Consider the following 21,149-nt stretch of genomic DNA (forward strand, 5'->3'; position numbering starts at 1 on the left):
TATGAGAAGGTAAACCAGTTTCGCAGAGGCTATGTGCTTCAAGCCGACATGTGCAACGACGCGGATAGGAACCTTCTCACGGATGCCAGCGAGATGGTCAACAGGTGGAATCTACAAGAAGGGCGACAAGCTGGAGTGCCAACACCGCGATATATCGCTAATCAATGCCGCCTACAAAATGCTCTCACAGATCTTGTTCCGTCGTCTATCACCTTTAACCAGGAGGTTCGTGGGCCAGGCCAGTACCAAGCGGGCTTCATGGGAACCCGTGTCACCACGAACCAGATCTTCTCAATCCGACAGATCTTACAGAAATGTCGCGAGTACAACGTGCCCAAACATCACATCTTTATCGACTTCACGGTGGCCCATGATGAACGGATTTCCGGATAAACTGACTCGACTGAAGGCCACCATGGCGCAAGTGATGTGCTACGTGCGTGTTTCGAGGATACTCTCGAGCCCCTTTAAATCGCTCAGAGGGTTAAGACAAGGTGATGGACTTTCTTGTTTGCTACTTAACATCGCCACGAGGGGCACGATTCAAGGTCTGTTCAGCTTCGGGGCTTCGCGGATGACTTTGACATCATAACACGTAATTTTGCGACGGCGGAGAAAACGCCCGACCGAAAGCCGAAGCCGGAGAAAATGCATGCGAGCGAGAGGCTTCAAGGAGAATAACATCAGCCTCCCAACTCAAGTCTCTGTAGACGGCGATGAGCTCGAGGTGGTCAATACCACTAGCAAAGAGATCCAGAGAAGACACGGAGATCGAGTCGAGTGCGACGACGCACGAAGTTAACACTGTACAAAACCCTGATGAGACCGGTAGTCTCATCAGGGTTTTGAATCGAGACTACAACGACTTGGAGTTATCGAACGGAAGGTGCTGTGGACTGTCTACGGTCGAGTACAGACAGACGACGGAGAATGGCGACGGCGCATGAACCACGCGCTGCCCAGCAAGGTGGTCGACAGGTGGAAGGAGTACTTCGATGGACACCTGAATGGCAATACAGTTACCAAAAGCGGAGTAGGAACTGACCTAGGAGCACCAGCAGCAGATGATCAAGTACCAGCCCCCAATATTCATGAAGTTCTTTGTGAGATCGGGAATCAGGAGAACAACAAAGCTGCAGGCAAAGTCAGCCAATCAATGCAGTCCACCGTCGTCTATCACCTTTAACCAGGAGGGTGGTGGACCAGTACCAAGCGGGCTTCATGGGAGCCCGTGCCACCACGGACCAGATCTTCTCGATCCGACATATCTTATAAAAATATCGCGAGTACAACGTGCTCACACATCACGTCTTCTTCGACTTCACGGCGGCCTATGATAAAGTCGATCGAGAACAGCTATGGCAGATCACGCACGACAACGGATTTCCGGATAAATTGACCCTACTGATCAAGGCCTCCGTTGCGCAAGTGATGTGCTATCGCGCACTTTACTGTTTGCTGTTTAACATCGCCCTTGAGGGTGTGATCCGAAGGGCAGGCATCGACACGAGAGGCACCATTTTCACAAGGTCTGTTCAGCTTATAGGCTTCGTGGATGACTTTGACATCCTAACACCTAACATTGAGACGGCGGAGGAAACTTACGCCCGACTGAAAGCCGAAGCCGGACGAATCGGACTGCGAATAAATGCGTTGAAAACAAAATACATGCGAGCGAGAGGCTCCAAGGAGAACAACATCCTTCCAACTCAAGTCTCTGTAGACGGCGATGAGCTTAAGGTGGTTCGACGAGTTCGTGTATTTGGGGTCACTGGTAACCGCCGACAATAACACCAGCAAAGAGATCCAGAGATGCATCCAGACTGGAAAGCGTGCCTACTTTGCACTCCGGAAGACACTTCGATCGAGTCAAGTGCGACGACGAACGAAGTTGACACTGTACAAAACCCTGATAAGACCGGTAGTGCTCTACGGAATCGAGACAACAGCGCTTCTCGTGGCGGACCCCAATGCTCTTGGAGTTTTCAAACGGAAGGTGCTGCGGACTATTTACGGTGCAGTACAGACGGACGACGGAGAATGGCGACGGCGCATGAACTAAGAGCTACTTGGAGAGAACCAAATTGCACACTTGGCGAAAGTCAATAGGTTGCGGTAGGCCGGTCACATTGTAAGGATGCCGGACGACAACCCTGTGAAATCACTTCTCTTCTTCGCAGTGCACGATGGCTCGACCAGATCGAAGAAGACTTGCGGGTGAAATGATTCCACGGAGAAGGGATAAGTCAGGAAAATTGTTAAGTGACTAAGTGACTTAAGCACCAATATCATAGGGTAGGGAACCTATTTTTTAGTAGCCTATGTAGTCTCCTGTGTGACTAAATACTCAAAATATATAGGCCGAAAAACAAACATAAGTAGGGTATTGGCTCTATTTTCTTCAGGTTGTACCTTTTATCGTCCGGGGGGTTAATGAAGTCATACAGAACTTATATTTTGCAGAAAGGTACTCGGCATTACGAAGAATCATCATGCAAGAAATTAACGATCTTGGACATCATTAATCCCCTAACGGTAATAGGTAAAACCTGATGATAATAGAGCCGATACCCTATATCAATTTGTTCGCCATCTTTTTCTCTATCAGCATTTATTTTCAGGTTATAAAACTGCATGTTCTGTAGGGGATTTTCTTTAGCATACGATTTTTTTTTTAATAATTTTTGTTGTTGATATTATTAATTCCAAGATTTTACTTGCAAAAACTTTGCAGAGCACAAATCTAAAGGCCCAAACACAATGGATACGTTTGCGTTGCGTTGACGTAAATTTGACATCAAATGAATGGGCTAACTGTCAAATTGCCGCAAACGCAAACGCAGCCGCAACGTCTCCATTGTGTTTAGGCCTTTAGAATGCCTGGTCTACATCCTAATTCAGAACGAAAAATTAGCGCGCCATTTGTTTCGAAAAACATTTATGGACATTCTCCGATTTTACCAGAGATTTGACGTGGTGTGTATTCGTAATGCTCGAATAAGCTTTAAATCTTTTATAATCGCGGGGGGGGTTTCATTATTATTTACCTTTATAGGAGTAAAGTTAGCTTTTCTCGCAGCCATTCACTTGTTGAGGTGATAACCAAAATGCAAAAGTAAAGCAACATACAACGGAGATTTGTGCTATTCGGACTTCATATTTCAAAAAACGTCGAATTATATCGTACACTACTTTATTTCCTTATTTTGTGATTACATAGACATACCTGATATCGCACAATGTGCCACACAAGGAGGTACGTGGAGAACTAGAGTTTTATTATTCATTGAAAATAATTACACTATATTATTTGTTTTACAATCGAATGTAGTACTACCAGGATACATCCAAATAATGGATATCCCTACTACATAACCTACCACAAAGCATCCCCGCCACTGCTATAACTGTAAGTCCATCACTAAAACTGAGGGTTAGTACCGCCGACCGTCTCCGCAAGGTATTGAGAGGATAATGTTTGGAGCATAATGAATTATATATATGTCCTGCTTCTGGTGAGATCTGCATCGCTTTACCACTTTTTGTCCCCACACAGACGAGGGATGTTAACTGAGCTACTTCTACACTTCTTCAACAAACAGTAAAAGTTAATCTTTACATATTTATGCTTCGTTGACAGAACTGAACTAACCTTAATAGAGGATAGATTTTATTTGTATTTTTTTCTGAAAACACATTTGCAAGTGTTAAAAACTAGGATCAAAATATTACATGATTTTGTTTCATAAAATCGGAAAAATAGCATAAGTCCTCACTTAATTGTATTGTGTTTATATGTGAAAGCAAATGTTTCTTCCTCAAACGTTCGTTCAAACATGTGTTTACCTAGCATAGGAAATGACCACGTACTCACATCATCAATCACGATGTGTGTATGTGTGTGTATATTAAAAATCCCACCCCCACTTTTATCATTCACAACGAACGATATTATTCCATCTAATCATCCATGCTCTCGTTGCGGTCAGGCGAGTGGTCATTGTTTTTGGGCGACACCGAGCGGGATTTGTCGCGCTTGTCCGGGGAATGGGAACGATCACGGGATCCACGTGACCGGGAACGCGAACGAGAATGCGACCGGGATCGGGAATGGGACTTGTTATCCTTGGACTTCGACCGGCTGCGCGAACGGCGTTCAGACTTGGAACGAGATCGTGAACGGGATTCGTCGCGATCGCGCTTCGGAGACCGGGAACGGGATTTTGACTTGGAATCACGCTCGCGAGATTTGCTGTTGGAAGAGAAGCAGAGAAACGGGAAAAAATATACGTTAGCCATGTGCAACGCGTTTCTAGCTTTGATTTGGTGAATTATAACTTACTTCGAGCGGGAGCGGGACCGAGAGCGAGATTTTTCCGGGGATTTCGATCCATTCTTCGACTTGGAGCGGCTGCGAGACTTTGAACGACTGCGCGACGAGCGACGCGAGCGGGAACGAGATCTGGAGCGGCGACGAGACCGGGACCGCGAGCGACTGCTCGAAGAGCGCGATCTTCCGCGACCGTTCCGTCCGCTGCGCCCGTTGCGATCCTCCACCAACCGAATGCGTCGTCCGTTAAGCTCCGTATCGTCTAACTTTTCGATGGCGGTCTTCATGTCGGAGCTGGTAGCGAACTCAACGACTCTGCAATAACAACAATCAAAATGTGTTAAATCCTCTTCCCTTTCGTGACACACTAGGTATGAAAGCGTATAAGTGTGTAGCATGTTTTTCGACATTTTCCCGAATGTTTGTCCTAGAATCTAAATTGCTGTTTGGTCGTTTGCTTTTAGTTACTTCTTGGGAAATTTTTCTTTCCAATAATTAAAAAAAAATCAAAGACCAGATTACAAGAAGGGGTTAGTAAAAAAGAAGAGTAAAAGTGTCAAATTCATAGAATGTTGAATGCTAGATTCGAGGGCTCAAAGATAGGATAACCATTTTGAATTTTAGCTTATCACGGTACAATCAATCGCGCGTTTGATGGAGCCAATGGTCCCAAAGTGAGCGATGAGCCAATGAAGAGCTTATGTGTAATGCTTGCTGTGTATGTATGTATGCATAAAATGTTGGCGGCTGTCGTTGCAACCATCTATTTCCACTTACCCAGTGTTTCCACCTTTCCCGGAGTACCTTGGGTGTGGAAAAGGTAGAAAAAGACATATTTAGTCATTTCATATAGATAAAATATTTAAGAGTTAAAGTATGCTCAACGCCTAGTAGAGCAAATGCAATATTAATTGAAAGCGACAATTCTCTGCACTGGATGTATTTATCGATCTATTTTCTTTTGCTACGCTAACAGTAGAAAATGTTACACATTTGGGCATGTTTTTTTTTTAACTAATAAATTAATTCCGGATACGGTTAGATTCGCTAATTTGAAGTCATCTAAACTTTAAAATTATGCTGAAGTTTTGGTCAGTAATCTGTAATACGCGTGTGGAACTCAAGCAAACAATTGAATTCATGATTTTAAAACATTGTTTTAGGATTAAAAATGCACGTAATCAGGATCGTACAATTAAGATAATATTCTTAGGGTAATCACGTAGAGCAGTCATGCTTGCAACGAGCATTCCGTTGTATATTACCTGATTAGTAAAGCTTCGTGTGGTTAACTCACGCAGACTGAGTGCAAAAATACAAACTCAGTCCATTACTTAATATTGATATAATTTTATAAGTTTTTTTGTCTGTGAAATGGTTGTGACAATAATTTGGGGTTAATTTTTTATGTAGGTATTTGTACCGATCAATATTGTAAAGCAAGCATTACCGAGATGAAAAACTATGTGAAACCTTTAACTGATAAACTATATATAAAATTATTCTATCTATTGGGAGCACATTTTTTGCAGCTTCACATGAGGGTATCGGCTGAGTATCTCTGATATGAATCTTTAACCTACTCTTCGGGAAAACGTCGCTTACAATTGACAGTAAACAATATAAAACTGTACTTACCCTTCGTTCTTGCGCTGCTTATGGGCATCGGCATACGTAACTTCTCCTGCTTGACGCATGTAGTCTTTCAGATCCTGCACATACGCGATACACAACCAGAACAAGAAATTAGAGAAAGAAAGGAGAGAAACAGAAAATGAATTAGAAATCATTCGTTAAGTAAAATGGCTAGTGTTCGAAACAAGTCTCGCCTCTAACTACATCTTATCGTAACAATCATGTATCGCATGGTGGTACCGATAAACCTGGCTTTGAATGACAAAACTACAATCTGCTGAGTACGTGTGACGTAGTAGGGAACTAAATATTTTTAAAAGCATTCGTGTCATAATGAAAAGAATCTGATCACGGCCGGTCATTTCGTGCATCCTCATCACCATCCAGAGGTTATGAATCCTTTGTGGCCAGGGTTTCGTCTTTCCCACCAGCTCCGGTTGATTTGGGATTGGCTTTTGTGCAATGATTGGACTTCGCTTGGTTATATCGATTTTCGACATTTTCCAAATTTGGCTCTATTTTTGGCGTGTGCAGTTGTTAGAGTTTAATCTTGTTCGTATTTTTTTACGGAGATTCGACTGAACAATCGTTTCCATCCTAGGTGGCAGTCTTTTCACAGTCGACAGGTTATCATCATCCAGAATAATGTTGGCGGCTAGTTACCAGTGCTTCCTTTATTTGAACGGTTCCGCGCTTCGGGGTTGGCACTTGTGTAAAACATTGCGATTCTTTTCATTATGAACAAATTCCCTGAACCTTCACTTTCACGCGATATCTTTTCTTCTTGAGCGACATTCACAAACAAAAAAGCAATGCAGGGAAGTTAGTTTTACAATGACTTAATTTTTCTCGCTTGGTTTATTTTTTTTTTTGTTTAGAAAAAAGAAATGTATCTAATGAAAGTGAATAAAAATCAACCTTTACCTTTGGACCAGGACACTCCCTTCGTGCGTGGGACTGTCGCACGTTTGCCTCACAAAAACCCAGAGAGGATATGGCCATTTGCTTGGTTTGGGTCGATCTGGCGCATGTGACTCGGTTCATCAGACGGAACGCGGCCCTTGTGTGGTACGGCCATCAAATGCAGTTGGCCAACCGTCACCATTCATCACGTCATCGTGTTGGGCGGGAGTTTCCAGGCCATTATTACGATTCACAAGTGAAGATAGATTTAGGTTTGGTTGATTTACTGAAGGCAAACGTTCCTTGCTTCGACCGGACGCGAAGGTAAAGGGCGGATATTTTGCTGTACAAATGTATGAACGAAATAGAATGGGAAGAAAAATGTCCCCCGGAGGGACAAGCGGCCGTCGCTGTGAACCGACTATCCTGTGTGCAAAAATAGGCCCCTGTGGCCGAGGCAACCGAGCACTGGTGGTAGGTAGCGCGTAAGTGTTTGTGTGCCTGGCTGAACTTAAGAAAGGTTTGGTTTTGGTCCTGGACCCTGTCTGGAGGAGTTTGTCCCTTTTCTCCCTGTCTGTCTCTAGCTTGCTATGGGGCGACACCTCTACCTCTCTGTATCTCTCTGAGCATCACTCGGTCCATCGAGACTGGGTGGCGGGTGCATCGGTTAATTGATCTTTAAATTTAGTTCAAAAGTTTAAAAAGTTAATAGAAATGATACAGTTTTGAGAAGAGCAGTAAATAAATTGATAAATGCAATTATGTACTTTTGTTTAATTTGCAGAGCACTTTCATGAAGACCGAAACCATGCTCGGCTAGCCTAATATGAACGATGCAAGATTCCAATTTCCAGTCCTCGCCTGAAGACACGACCTCGTCGTTAGTGGATGAAATACTAGTAGCCAACCAACAGAAAAGCGATGCTACCTCCGAACCACGGATGAGAGAAAACCTTGCTTCGACGTATGCGACAAAACGGTCTTGGCACCCGGAAGGTTGGTTGTCCTTCAGAACTAGAGCTTCCATTAGCAGCGTGTTACACCCGAACACGACCTGGCGTTTTTTGGTAGCCTGTTATTATCATTTTGGATACAGTTGGTAGCCTTCTTCTAACGGTATCATCATCGTCTTGGTTTCGCTACGCTTTAGGGCACTTGGACTTCCTGTCAGTATCTGTCTCTCATATTGTTCACTGCAAACCCCAGCTCTTATGAAACGAGGGTTGCCTTCAGGAAAAGATAACAATAATAATTTTACTATGTTTGTTGTTCTTTTCGATGCGAAGTCTGTTCTTTGTTTGAGTGTACACCATAGGTAAGCTTTAAATCATATACAGTTCAACATAATACAAGAAAACGAGTTTTAAAAAGTAGTTTGGAGTTGGTTAAAATAAAAAAAGGATAGTGTGATTCTTATTACACAACTACTGACTTGTTAAAGCCCAACGCATTGCATGCAAAATGCCGTTGGCGGCGGAGGCCAAGAAAAAATCGTCTGGTACGAACGAAGCTTTCATCAAGCTGGCGTGATCGATTATATTCTTCGAATAGCTTGTAATGGTTGTCCCGTTGAAAGTTGCGTTATCGATTGCTGCCTGTCCATTGACATTCTGTTCTACCAGTTATATATCCAGAGTAGTTCCAAACTGCCTTGTGTTTGCCTTGAGTAGATACTTCAGCCAGTTGAGCCGAGACGAAGCGTTCTCTTGCGTTCTTCTAAGCCATCCAATCACTTGCTTGCCAGATTATTCTTGATTCCAGATCTCTTGATGCAATTTTCCGAATACTTCGTAGTATTCGTTAGTCGGGTTTTTAGTATATCATCGCCCTTTAGTACTTTATTCGGTCATCGAGGAGTTGATCACATTTTTGCCGCCTATAGAAGCTAAGCTCCGTACGTACCATCCGATACTTTCTGCGCAATCTGCTTTTTGTAGGGTTAAAATAATTTCACAAACAAGTACAGCATGGCTGAAGGCCAAAACTTGCTTGCCAGTGAAGTGTACCCAGTGATTTGTAAGATTATTCTAGTCAAACAAAGCGAAATACTGTGAATTGTGAGATCACGTGTATGCACTGAAACCTATATAATCTGACACAGTGGTTCGCGGTGCCTTTTTCGTTTTAATATTGATTATTATATTGATTCGTTATGTGCAGAAACATGACACCTTAGTTGTTCAAAGTTGAGATCAGTAAAATTAGTGATTTTGTACAAGATTGATAGGAACGACTGTAGGTTGAGTAACAAAACCCTTACAACAAGTACAGTGCCGCTGGAACCATAAATGTCACACTTGTGACGCTTATGCTTCCAGCGGCAGTATATTGCAGTCGTAACATTAATCCAATATGACCAGACCGTTGCAAGCTGCATTTTTAGTCATCGATTCTTGACATTATGATTTTCGTAACCGAATTAATATTTCCTAACCTAAATGCGGTAAAAATAGTAAGCTTCGTTTCCAATGACTAGAATAAACACAAGTCATAGAGTTCTGGAACAGGAGCGCTGTACAACTGACAAGAAAAAAACTATTTTGATTACTGTTCCTGTTACCTTCTTTTAAATTGAGTTTTTTCTTCTTGTCAATAGACCAATTCCAAAATAGCAAAATAAATGCACAGTTTATCATATCTCTTGGTTCAACACATTTCACTACCCAAGAAGAAACCGACTCCGCGATTATTTTTTGTTTACAAACAGCCATAACCAATTCGATATAAATTAGTGAAACTGTGGCAAGTGAATGTATGCAGAACATATAGAAAACAAAAACAAGATTTGTAGGGAAATCAATCTACTAGTTTTCAGGACAGGAAAATGTAATGGTTTGTGGAAAACGTAATCACATAATCATCTCCCTATCCCGAAGAAAGGAATTATAATACATTTACAAACATTATGAATTGGCTGCGGCGCAATACTTTTCGCTCCCCGAGCCATTCACTTAGCGGACCCATCTACGTAAAGGATTAAATTACAACTATGCGGGATGATACTCTACATACCTGCCAGCTCACACGGGACGAGAGATTCTCCACAATCAGGCGGTATTCGGTCCTCAGTGGGGGTCCATAACGCGAACTGTTCCTGGAATTGCTACTATTTCTAGTAACCGAATAACGACATAAAAAAACAAAGGAGCAAGAGAAGAAAGACAAGCATTAGACGACTGGGTTGCCCTGGGGCGCATTCTGAATCTGCCATGTGTCGTCCTTCTACTTGTTTTTCGACTGTTTCGTCTTGTTCTCATAGAAAAAAGACAATCCCTCCGTTTGATACGTACTTATCATAGCGTCCTCCACGACGATCATAGCGATCGTAACGGTCGTGCTCGCGACGACCACCAGGTCCACGTGCTGTTCCTCGAGCCGGTTCAACGACCACTCTGCAAAAATAAAATATTGATTTTCCAACAACGTATTTTTTTACAAAAGCATATAGAGAATTATCACACATAGCTTTAGACCCGAAATAGTAATTTATTAATAGACTTACCTTTCCCCAAGTAACTCTTTCCCATTTAACTCATATACAGCATCATCTGCATCTCGGTAATCTTCGAATTCCTGCGTAAAATTCAACATTAAAAAAAATTCAAATATAAAAATTCAACACTTACCACAAAACCATATCCATTTTTAATCAAGATATCGCGGGTTCTACCGTAGCCTTTGAAAAATCGCTCTAAATCACGTTCGCGTACCCCGTACGGTAGACCTCCTACGTAGACTCGTGAACCAACCATTGTTTACCGTTGTGTGGTAGGCAGACTGGAACAACAATAAAGTAAAACAAACTATTCTTTTATTCGAAAAAAAAAACAAGCTTCAAATCAAATATGGCGACGGCAGTGTCGCTTTTCGCTAGCTCATTCACCGCAGACTTTCAAGAATGGCGCACGCAGCACATTGACACGATGGCAATTGAGGCCGAAATGATTCTAGCAAAAAACCGGTGAAGTATACCATCACTCCAGAAAATTTATGTTCTTCCAACTAAAAACATCACTTACTTCACTTCAGCACTATTTTCTGCTCTTCCGAGAGAATATTTTCAGCAAAACGGCAATTTTTCACGGTACACTTTCAAGTTTCAAGCAAAATTCAAAATGGAGACTCACTACAGCAACGTAAGGCGCAAATAACCTACACGTCCGCACTGCTGCAACGAAAAATCACGAATGGAAAGCGTTAAGCGGCGATTCTGAAGCGAAGCCAGCGAAGCGCTTCGATGAGTCACTTTGGTTACCCAAATTTGACAGCCATGCATGGGTAGCCAATTTCCGGAACCGGGCACTGAAACATTACGACACTGAAAAAAAAACTTCACTTTGTTTTCTGACATGGGTAAATAATTTGTATTTTTCTGGTAGAATTGGGTTGTTTGGGTACTCATGTATTTCTGATTTTTATATATCGGAGCAAAACGTGATTTTTTAAAATTTTATATCACTGTCCTTTGTTTTTTAAATGAAAAAAAAATCGCGCGAAACGCCAGTCGCTGAGTTACTAGCTGTACTCACAGGGGTTATTCAAAGCCTAACAGATATCATAAACTAGTTGTACGTTACTCGGGGTCAGCGGGTTTAAAATTTAGAATAATTTCTTTTTTTTTTTCATATGTCTGTAGCGCAACTGACTTCAGAAATATTATTTTACTTCATAAAAAAAACTCTATGTTTACTAGAAACGTGATTTACCGTGCTTGAAGAAGCAAACAAATCTTTATTGGACGAATTCATATTTCCTTTAAACGAAACCGCTGCTGGAATCTACAAATATGACAGCACAACGCATTTGCGACGCTCGCTCCAGTATGTCATAGGAAGCTTCACCCAACGCTTCTGTTTATCCCGCTTCTAATACGCTCAACGCTTCGCTTCATTTGACGCCTCAGTATGTCAGTAGCCTAGGTTTCATCTTTGCGGGACTCTTATAGACATAGACTCTGTTGCTAACTACACTCAAAATAGTTTTCACATTATTGTAACGTGAAATTTCCTGTACTTATTCATTTTCTGTCATTTTGCATGATTTATGTGACAAACATAACATCTACGTGAAAATTACATGCATACTATGTTTTATCACGTAGTATCTACGTGAACTTGGCAACGTCAAACAGAATGTCATAGAAGAAGTATCGCGTGAACTCTCTATGTGAAAATACACAGAAATCAAAATGGCGAAGCTGTTGTCTAACTCAGTCTCTGACAATAAAATAGAATTTCTCGACGGCTTGCCAATAAGTGAGCTTTCGAAAAACCGTACGAATTTGACATCGAGCCTTGAGCTTACAGGTTTCACACAGATTTAGTTCAAAGGTCGAGGAGTTTCCCATACATAAACAGTTGCAGCTTACAATATTTATTGAATGGTTCCTAAGGTTTTGTGGTAAAAATGACTAGGGTTGCTCTAAAATAATGTCGTTTTTTCCACCAACAAAACTATGCTAACATAATTCAATGCTAATAGCGGTTTTCAATCAAATATAGCTGACATAGCAAAGGGAACTTATTACATTCATTGTAATTTATTATGTTAAAAAGGCCATTGCAATTGTCGTGTCCGGTCCATTCACTGGAGTAATGATTTGTCTAGGTTAAAAAAGATTCATAACAACTTTTGCGCATAACTTTTTCCACATTTATTAGAAATCTTTAATCAGACCAAACAGCAGGTAATTACAAAGATGATTCTTTACTGGGTTAAATGCGAGTATATAAATCTATATATATGTAGAAGGTTTTGAACAGCTCTCCACGCATGTTGCTCGATCCGGAAATTCGCACACCTTTAAGCTCGGGATGAAGTGAAGGCCTGGTGGACAAGGTCTGTCGAATAACATTGAATTTAATTTGCAACATAACTTAAATGATTATCTAATGTAGAATAAAATCTGTCCTGTCCTTTAATGCCAAAAAAAAATATTTTTATTGAAATGAATACTTCATAACCCTTAAATAAGCTTTAACTTTTAAGTAATTGTTTGTACCTTATATACTGAGACCCTCGATCGCACATGATGTATTGACTGCAGTTCCATGGAACTGGAAGCAATGTTAGTACGGGCTCGGTTTCGGATGAACTATAATTTGGACACTTTTCCAACTTACAGTCGTCCTGTCCATTTATCGATGAAATAAAACTAATCGTTATGATTAGAATAGACACAGCAACTGAATTAACTGGCAACATGATCAAATAATTTATTAACAAATAAGATTGTTCTTGTTAGTTTTGATACTCATTATGAAATGCCCAAGTTTACTTTCCGTACGACAAATTTATAAAGCTTTCTCCACCAGATAATAACCTTAGCAATCAGCACTTCAGAACGGGTGATTTTCGCGGTTCGCATAAAGATAATCTAGCGACGCAAGCAGTGCTCGATAGTTTACTTCTTGTCTGTAACCTTAGCAAAGAAAAAAACGTACAAGTGTGAGAAATCAATGTTTAACAATCTTTGATGAGGCTTACCTATTTGAACAGCAAAACCTTTACATAGCACTTCAAACTCTCGGCTAGAAATGGCCGTATGCAGGTCACGTGCGGCGAATGACCGTATGAGTTGATTTCGGTTTACTACGCCTAATCGTTGGCGGTCAAAGTCCTGAAAGAGCGGGCGTAAATTGCTCACAACATCCGCAGAATGCGCTAGCTTTTGCAAGGTTTGTGAAAAAATAACGCGTTCTTCGAAACTCAAATGGTTATGGGGGCCATCCTCGGAGGGAAAGTGCTGCAATGGAACCAGCAAGGGGGACTTTTCCAGTTGACATTGATAGTCAACCTCGGCAACAGTGTCGCAGAATCGTTTGTAATCTATCGTTTCGCCCAGGGGTGTCTTGAAAGTCTTGGCCAGCGTTGCGACTTCCGTTGGTGTTAGAATTATAGAAGCGATCGAAAGACCGCGTTCGAATTGATCGACTGTTATACGAAAATGATTAAGCGGATCAAAACCCCGCATGAAATCCGCAATGCGTAGCTTTTGGCGGACAGCCTGACCTTTGACTTTGGCGAGAACACGAACAATATCGCACTCGTGAGGGTGAGGATTCCCTTCCTGACTCGAAGCGTTCACTAGTTTTAACCGAGTTTGTAAATCTTGATACTAGGATGGTATGTAACAATTATGGTTTGAGTATTAGATAAATATCAAGTAATAAATTTTACCGCTGAGTTGATTGTTGGCATCGGATCAACATCCCTAAAAAATTTCACATAATTGAACCCTAAATCATCGCTGTACCGCTGACACAGAGCATAAATTTGCTCTTCCGTTATGACGATTCCTAATATCGACAGCGCTTCCCCTACTTGGCTGCGCGAAACATGTCCATTATGATGGGGATCGAAATCTTCAAATACCGGACGTATGAAAATTCGCCTGCCTCTCACCAGCGTTCTAACACATAGGACCACGTCTTCCGCCAAATCACGAACTACCTGATTGTGCTGCTCCTTTTTTAGTTCACCTTCACGAGGCAATTCGCGGATTTCCTCTGGAGGCACTTCAAATTCTAGTAATGGACCCTTATCTAAATTCTGTACCGTGAACACCTCATCAATTTCATCCGTAAACCGTTCCCACCGTATTCTGTTGGCATCCCCTATATCCTGGTAGTGATCGCAGATTGTGCTCACCTCACAGTCCGTTAACGGTAGCCGATGTAGTCCCGATAGTCCAATTGCATCCATAGATCGAACGAACTGACTTCGGCTTATCCATCCACATCCAAAAGCATCGAATTGTTCGAAAAACTCCCGCGTGCGCACTCGATTTTCCCAGATGTGTTTTTTGATGTGATTTATCAATGTTTGAAAGTTGCGCTTCTCTCGCGATGGCTGCAAACATGGGTGATGGGCTATTTCTTTACAAAGAATCTGTGACAAATTCATAACACCAACTTCCGGTCGGTCGATTTTTGGTTGTTCGACGGTAATGACTTTCGGAGGAACATTTTCATCGCACTGTCGTTCGATCGGACCTCGACTATCGAGATATCTAAACAGTTGATCGATTTCCTCAACGAACGATTCGTAGTCAATTTTATAACTATCAGTAGTGAATCTTTTGAACATTAATTCCCATTCGTATTGACCAAGTGTAATGCCCAGAAAGTACAAAACACGCTTGAAATAGGCGGCGGTAACTGAACCACCATTCTGAGCAATCAGATCGTAGTCTTCAAAATATGGTCGAAGAACTTGCTCTCGAAAACGCAACGCTTGAGCGATTCCCATCAGCACCAGTGCCAGCCGGCGATGCTCGCTAGCGGATAGTGTCCGTTGGGTTTTCGATGTGTGCAAACCGTCGTCCGTTATGAGGTCAAGAAATTGTCGATAAGCAACCCCTGCTGAATCGGACGTTTGAAAATATTCGGCCAGCTGACAAATTTCGTTTCCAGATAAGCATTGCTTCAGTATGCATTTAAGGACGTTTACAAATTCGTAGCCCTGTATGATACCGGACAAATAGGGGTCATGCTTTTGAAGGAATTGTCGTAGTTCTGAACGTTGCTGGGAGTCGAGCAAGTGCCGTATCTGATTGCACACTTTCCAGACGGACAGTGTGAGGTCATTCTGAAAAGAAATGTACAGGTGAACGATGTATATTTTTTTTGTTTACCTTGAATGGGATGTATACCTGCTTATGCGGATTATCCTGACATGGAAGTTGCATCGTACAGAAATTTGGTTTCGAGTGGTGGACAAATCGACTGATAACTGTTGCGTAATATTTTCAACCCACGGCCTACTGAAACATTAACGATTAGCAATCAGGAGAACACGGAGAACATGATCATTGAAAAAATCCTGCGAAGCTTCTTAGTATTTTCTATACAAGAAATAACTTTGCAATGGTAAAAAAAACTGTTCTTTTAAGTTTTTTTTTTTTAACTCAACGAATCTATTTAACAGCAATTCAGATCATAAAAAACTCTCAATATCACCCCAAATTTGACTATAGTTACAATTCGACTATAACAAATCAACAAATCTAAACTAACTGACATAGCTCATCGTAACTCTTGACGTGGATCGTTTCCATCAGCTGACTGTATTTCGTTAACGAGCACGGATTGCCGCAGTTCGGAATACTCAACTCCTTCGGGTACTTATCGTCACTATTGAAATAGTACACCACCTTCACCTCGAAATCGTCATCAAAGGTGATGCTGTGGTGTAGCTCAAACACGATCGTCGCGGCAAAATCTGGCTTCCCGGTGGTCTGATCGATCACGCCTAGTGCCCGCATCAGATTAACCAACGTTACATCGTGTCCTGAGTAAACGAAAATTGACCGTTCGGGCATCAGAATACCAGCCCGTTTGCGTAGCATATTGTCCAAGAGTTCACTCACGATCGCTCCGCCCTTGATTTTTTTCATCAGAGGTGTTTCGGTGAAGAGAGCTAAACTGCGTTCTGCTAGCGGTAGCATTTTCTCCGGAAAAATCGTTTCGGTCCAGTCGGGCAGTTCGAGTCCGGCATTCTTTTCAATCTCCAGCGTGTTGTACAGTAGTTCCACGTCCAAAATTGTACTAATGTTCTGAAAGTATTATTATTAGCTATGCGTTCAAATGGCAAGCACTTTTTTTTAGACCTTTCCTGTAGACAGACTCAATGTTTTGTACAGAGCAGCATTTTTCTCGTTCAAATCTCGTATGTCCTTGGGAGGGTAGGACATCAAACGTTGAAGCGATTGCTCGTAGCGCGGGCATGCTTTCTTTTGAGCAAGAATCTGGGTTGAATAAGAAATTAGTATAATTGTTATGTTACTACAGATTGCAGCCCACCGTGTCACGATCTCGGGGCAATGTGTTAATCGCTGCCGGCTGCCAAGGAATAGAAAGTGGATTGTTGTTCTCCAGCGGAGGTATGAACCCAGCCATGAAGCTCTGGGCACTCATTATACATCTTTCGGCATAACTACTAGCAATGTACATGTGATCCTTCGAGTATAGGCCGTTAGGAGGCAGCAAACGATAATAGCGCGGTCTTAAGTTCTTGCCTAAATTGTACATTTGTTGAGATCCTCTCTGAATGAATACACAAACCACATGATAGATAGGTTAGTTTTGATTTAAAATGTTATTGTACCTCCGATAAGGCTCCTAATCCTCCAGTCCACGGATGGTTGCGATGGGGATCATTGGGATAAAATTCGGTTGGCGAGCGATCACCGTGTCGAAACATAATCGCGATCATGCGAAGAGTACGAAGGCCTTCTTCATCAGTACTGTCGCCGAACACCAGGTAGGCTAGCATCACTGACAGGCAGATCGATCCAAGGAAAACCACGGACGCGGTCATACCGCGTTTTCCTTTCTGCCAACAGTCCCAGGGCATTACTGACACTGAGCAAATCACACGTGGATAGGCACCTCTTCTAGATGTATTCTTGCACTAAGTATTATGCCTCAGTATGGATATATTCGACTAGAATTTACATAATTCATAGTGCTTTCACCGAACACTTATTGAAATATGCACTCTACCTTTTTTTCACTATCGCATCCGTCATCGTAGTCGAAGACTTGACTTCAAGTCTACGGCAATAAAAACAAAAATAAACACACTATCTCGATGCGACAAGAATTATCACAAAATTGAGTAGCTGCTATACAATTTAACAGAATGCGATCGAGAGTAGGAATGGGCGCCGTAAATAAATATAGCGCCTCGCCCCGCTTCCACTCGATCGCCGCGCGTAAGCAAACCATTGCAGCTGCCAGATATGAAAACGTAAGTGAAGAGTGAAACAAACTCTTTCTCTCTTCCTCTCTGCTCTTTGCGCAATTAGGGGAAGTTGGGGTCAGCACAGGTAGGAACAAAATTACCCCTTTAAAACTAACTGTTACTGATCTATTGTTTGAAATTTGTTTTAGCATCATAACCAGCTTGTTATACATTCAGTAAAAAAGAGTTACATAAAGGGCTCGACTACATTATTTATTTTCATTTTATTCCTAGAGAATACTTCAACATAATTTCAGCCACAATGATAATAAACAGATATGGAGAAACGTCTACGACACTCTGTGAAGCAGTGTGCAATATTCAATACCCAAATTTTTCGTTAAGCGAAGTAATTCCGTCGCCGCTCTGGTTTTCCGGCGGAACCCATTCGATATTTTTCTCCTCACTTTGCAACTCCTCACTGTCGTCAATGTCAACATTGTCCCGATTGCGTTCACGCCCTCTCGGGCGATTCCGCTTTTTCTTACTGGCGACGACCTCACCAGCATCCGGCACACTGTCGGAATCAGCCGCTAGAGGTTCAGATTTACGTTTACCTGTCTTCACATCCATAGGTTCGGCCTCCGCCAGCTGAACTGAAGACGAGGATACCGTATCCTGAGAAGGAACTTGTTCGATAACCTCTGACTGAGTAGACTTTTTGCGGTGCACTTCCAAAAGTTCGGGATTGAATGATGGGCCAAGCGTTCGCTTGCTACTCTCTTTGGGTTTACTTTGAACTTCAAGCTTCGATGTTTGCTCTTCCTCGTCTTCTTCGATTTCCTCGCCATAGGCGCTAGTTGAGCCACCAACTTTGATGTCCGACTTTTTAATACCAAACGATTTGCTCAGTTTGTTTCGTTTCCCAAATAGAGGCATCATTTTGTTCTTAAAATGCTCCTTAGAGTCCCTAGAACCTCCGGGCTGTTGACTCATGCCTGAAAGATCTACCGGTTTGGCTATTTTGATGAGTTTTTGCAGCGTCACGTGATCTTTCATCAGACGATCTTTCTCCAATCGCAAGCGCCGAATCTCAAACTTATCGTACGGCTTGTCCTCGGAAAGTTTTGTCAAAAAGTCATCCACGTCTTCATCGTTTTCCGGCAGCCGAGTGCCCTTCTCAATCATTTGGTGGCGTTCAATCTTTCCCTCCAACTCTTCCAGTCGTTCGAGTAATTCTGATTCACGCCGAATGAGATCCTCATACGTGTGAACCTCCGTTGATGATTTTGTTTGCTTTCTTTGCCGACGACGTTCGATGTCTCCTGTACGATCGAGGAAGTCGTCCTCATCTGAATCCGACGTTTTTTTATGCCGACGACGGGGTTCTAAAAAAACAAAAAAAAACCAATTAATAATAAAATAATCAAAACTTCCACAGTCACTCTTACCGTGTGTAGCCTGTCGCAATAAACCGTACCGGTCCAGAATACGGCAAGCTTCCAAAGCACACTGAATAACGACCTCCTTCTTTTTGCCTTTGTGAGACGCTTCCGCGACAATTGGCCTACCGAAATCGTCGTCCACCGGCAGTTCTACCTTACAAACATACGTCCCAGCTGATAGCTCCTCTAACCGATAATCCAAATCATGTCCTTCACGCTCGAAGTAACCACGAAGTGTTTTCTTCGGATCATCTAGGAACAATTCCTCATTATTAGACACTGCGTAGGGATTGTGCGTCAAATCGGTTTCTTCGTCTGCATCCTCTGCCATTCCCCAGTTAATGCCCTCTTCTTCTTTCAGTTTTGCGATACGTTCCTTCTCCTGCCGTTCAATTTCTGCCATCTCACGTTGAAGTTGTTCCTTTTGCTGGCGCTGTTGTTTTAGCTCGGTGATAGTCAGTTCGGATGGGTCGTCACTGTCCTCGGATGGTCCTTGTAAGATATACGTTCGGGAGCTTGAACCAAGCTTAACCATGTAACCTACCCTAACTCTAACGTAGGTGTTTGGTGTTAAACGTTGCTTGTTCAGATAAGTGCCGTGAGTACTATTAAGATCGTACAAGTACCATCCTGGTTCAACCGTTACATGCTTCGGTTTATCCTCCTCATCCGAATCATCGCTTGTTGCTTCTGGCGGACTTTTGTACTGTAAAATTGCGTGATATCTCGAAATTGTTGGATGGGCCATGTTAATGTCACAGTTCGGCAATCGTCCAAACAACCAGTATGCCTTATTCTGAAGATGCTTCACTTCTTCGATTATGACACCATTTTTCAGTACTTCTAGTCCATAGTTCAGCGAAAAGTCACACTTGCGAGACCAGCTCGGCTCTTTGTATGGAATCGGGGGAATTTCACTTGCATCACTGGTCAAATGTTGCTCCTTGTCCTTGCTGGATCGCTCGTCCGAAGATGACGCGACGGATGTATCGGCTGTACTTGCCGGTAAATCTGGTTTTTTAATTTTTCCAAGCACCTTCGGGTCAAACGACGGTTTTTTAAAAGTAGTCTCATCATCTGCCATCTTTGTTAACAATCTGTTGTAGGTATCTGCTCTTTGTAAATCAGAATAATCACGTGTTTGAAAACTAATTTAGTTTAAATCACCTATTTGAACATTTTAACGGACGAAAAATAAAATACCGAATGTACAAAGTTCGTTGTTTTGCACATACATGGACTCCGGTAAACAAATGGAAAAAGAAAACTTTCAAATAAACGTCAACCAAACCGTCAAGACTAGCGTGAACTAACGAAAGGGCGTACGTATTCTTGCAAAGAAAAACAAAATGAGCGTGGGTTAGCGTTAGCATAACAAGAATAGGAAATCAACGTGCGTTATTTTGATTTTAGTAATTCTCGCGTAATTTTTCAAAAGGACCTATCTAACATTGAGAGATTCTCTTTGTTTACTTTCTCTTTGATCTATGATAACTATGTTATATTTTCCATATTTCATAACACTCAATGCATAGTAAGCAAGACAGTATTACAATGGCTCGATTAAAGGGGAAGAAAGCTTGGAAAATATTTATAATGACGACGTAATTAACTAGGCTGACCAGATGTACCGTTTTGAACGGGACAGTACCGTTTTTTCGACTATTTTTACCCGTCCCGTCTTTTTGTCATTTTGTACCATTTTCGGATACTCCTTGAAAAAATCTAAAATAGAGCTTTTCATTGAAATTTTCCTGAATCGAAAAGAAGTTTCCAAGCAGCAATTTTTTTTTCAATATTACCGAGTACGTTTTGTGCCTTCCTGACACTGGAAAGACATGCCCCATCGTGAACTGACGAAAAATTCGCGATTGAAAGTTGAGACCATGATAGTTGTTAGCCAAAATCTCGATCATCATGTGACAAATTTCAGGAACTTATTGCAAAAAATCACACTCTTCAGGATCGGGTTAGTTCATCAAAGCAATGAATAATAGTTTGCATGCTTTGGTTGGTAAAAATTTCAAAAATCAAATTTATCATGTGTCCCGTTTTTTTAACCCACTTGTCCCGTTTTTATCCCGAGAAAATCTGGTCAGCCTATAATTAACGAAACAAAGTGAGAGAGGAAAGAATCTCCCATTGCTTCT

The 21,149-nt window shown here is 41.9% G+C and overlaps 4 protein-coding genes across 10 annotated transcripts; all 4 read right to left on the reverse strand.

Moving 5' to 3' along the window:
* Positions 1 to 3,176: 3,176 nt before the first annotated feature.
* On the reverse strand, positions 3,177 to 11,062 carry LOC129722275 (serine-arginine protein 55). Of its 6 annotated transcripts, none has more exons than XM_055675611.1 (9): positions 10,888 to 11,061; positions 10,495 to 10,645; positions 10,371 to 10,441; positions 10,159 to 10,260; positions 9,881 to 9,962; positions 5,969 to 6,042; positions 5,108 to 5,134; positions 4,343 to 4,645; positions 3,177 to 4,252 (listed from the first exon to the last, which is right to left on the reverse strand). In XM_055675611.1, exons 2-9 carry the CDS (start codon positions 10,618 to 10,620, stop codon positions 3,961 to 3,963), a joined length of 1,077 nt encoding a protein of 358 aa, XP_055531586.1. In that variant the 5' UTR covers positions 10,621 to 10,645; positions 10,888 to 11,061; the 3' UTR covers positions 3,177 to 3,960. The 6 variants fall into 6 exon arrangements, with proteins under 6 accessions (XP_055531586.1, XP_055531578.1, XP_055531603.1 ...); XM_055675603.1 differs by having other exon boundaries at positions 9,881 to 9,980; XM_055675628.1 differs by lacking the exon at positions 5,108 to 5,134.
* A 2,001-nt stretch (positions 11,063 to 13,063) lies between these two features.
* LOC129731876 (uncharacterized) lies at positions 13,064 to 15,661 on the reverse strand. The gene is made up of 4 exons (XM_055692240.1): positions 15,522 to 15,661; positions 14,048 to 15,457; positions 13,355 to 13,985; positions 13,064 to 13,289 (listed from the first exon to the last, which is right to left on the reverse strand). Exons 1-4 carry the CDS (start codon positions 15,555 to 15,557, stop codon positions 13,207 to 13,209), a joined length of 2,160 nt encoding a protein of 719 aa, XP_055548215.1. The 5' UTR covers positions 15,558 to 15,661; the 3' UTR covers positions 13,064 to 13,206.
* A 123-nt stretch (positions 15,662 to 15,784) lies between these two features.
* Positions 15,785 to 17,570, reverse strand: LOC129727839 (lysosomal acid phosphatase). Its single transcript, XM_055686059.1, has 5 exons — positions 17,374 to 17,570; positions 16,976 to 17,314; positions 16,672 to 16,914; positions 16,479 to 16,616; positions 15,785 to 16,424 (listed from the first exon to the last, which is right to left on the reverse strand). Exons 2-5 carry the CDS (start codon positions 17,222 to 17,224, stop codon positions 15,876 to 15,878), a joined length of 1,179 nt encoding a protein of 392 aa, XP_055542034.1. The 5' UTR covers positions 17,225 to 17,314; positions 17,374 to 17,570; the 3' UTR covers positions 15,785 to 15,875.
* A 236-nt stretch (positions 17,571 to 17,806) lies between these two features.
* On the reverse strand, positions 17,807 to 20,284 carry LOC129724238 (kanadaptin). Of its 2 annotated transcripts, XM_055678971.1 has the most exons (3): positions 20,167 to 20,284; positions 19,006 to 20,109; positions 17,807 to 18,942 (listed from the first exon to the last, which is right to left on the reverse strand). In XM_055678971.1, exons 2-3 carry the CDS (start codon positions 20,081 to 20,083, stop codon positions 17,936 to 17,938), a joined length of 2,085 nt encoding a protein of 694 aa, XP_055534946.1. In that variant the 5' UTR covers positions 20,084 to 20,109; positions 20,167 to 20,284; the 3' UTR covers positions 17,807 to 17,935. The 2 variants fall into 2 exon arrangements, with proteins under 2 accessions (XP_055534946.1, XP_055534938.1); XM_055678963.1 differs by having other exon boundaries at positions 19,006 to 20,270.
* Positions 20,285 to 21,149: the final 865 nt, after the last annotated feature.

Source organism: Wyeomyia smithii, chromosome 1, assembly GCF_029784165.1.
Source record: "Wyeomyia smithii strain HCP4-BCI-WySm-NY-G18 chromosome 1, ASM2978416v1, whole genome shotgun sequence".
Lineage (NCBI taxonomy): Eukaryota > Metazoa > Arthropoda > Insecta > Diptera > Culicidae > Wyeomyia > Wyeomyia smithii.

Excerpts from the sequence above, each read along its gene's own strand:
- LOC129722275 (XM_055675603.1), bottom strand. The coding sequence starts at position 10,620 with ATGGTTGGTTCACGAGTCTACGTAGGAGGTCTACCGTACGGGGTACGC. Across the intron at positions 10,261-10,370 it reads AAAGAGTTACTTGGGGAAAG|AGTGGTCGTTGAACCGGCTC; the intron begins GTAAGTCTATTA and ends TTATTTTTGCAG. Across the intron at positions 4,646-5,107 it reads GGGAAAGGTGGAAACACTGG|AGTCGTTGAGTTCGCTACCA; the intron begins GTAAGTGGAAAT and ends TTGTTATTGCAG.
- LOC129731876 (XM_055692240.1), bottom strand. The coding sequence starts at position 15,557 with ATGCAACTTCCATGTCAGGATAATCCGCATAAGCAG. Across the intron at positions 15,458-15,521 it reads AGGATAATCCGCATAAGCAG|AATGACCTCACACTGTCCGT; the intron begins GTATACATCCCA and ends ATTTCTTTTCAG. Across the intron at positions 13,986-14,047 it reads TGCCAACAATCAACTCAGCG|TATCAAGATTTACAAACTCG; the intron begins GTAAAATTTATT and ends ATACCATCCTAG.
- LOC129727839 (XM_055686059.1), bottom strand. The coding sequence starts at position 17,224 with ATGCCCTGGGACTGTTGGCAGAAAGGAAAACGCGGTATGACCGCGTCC. Across the intron at positions 16,617-16,671 it reads TGCCCCGAGATCGTGACACG|ATTCTTGCTCAAAAGAAAGC; the intron begins GTGGGCTGCAAT and ends TATTCAACCCAG. Across the intron at positions 16,425-16,478 it reads TGAGTCTGTCTACAGGAAAG|AACATTAGTACAATTTTGGA; the intron begins GTCTAAAAAAAA and ends TAATACTTTCAG.
- LOC129724238 (XM_055678971.1), bottom strand. The coding sequence starts at position 20,083 with ATGGCAGATGATGAGACTACTTTTAAAAAACCGTCGTTTGACCCGAAG. Across the intron at positions 18,943-19,005 it reads ATTGCGACAGGCTACACACG|AACCCCGTCGTCGGCATAAA; the intron begins GTAAGAGTGACT and ends TTGTTTTTTTAG.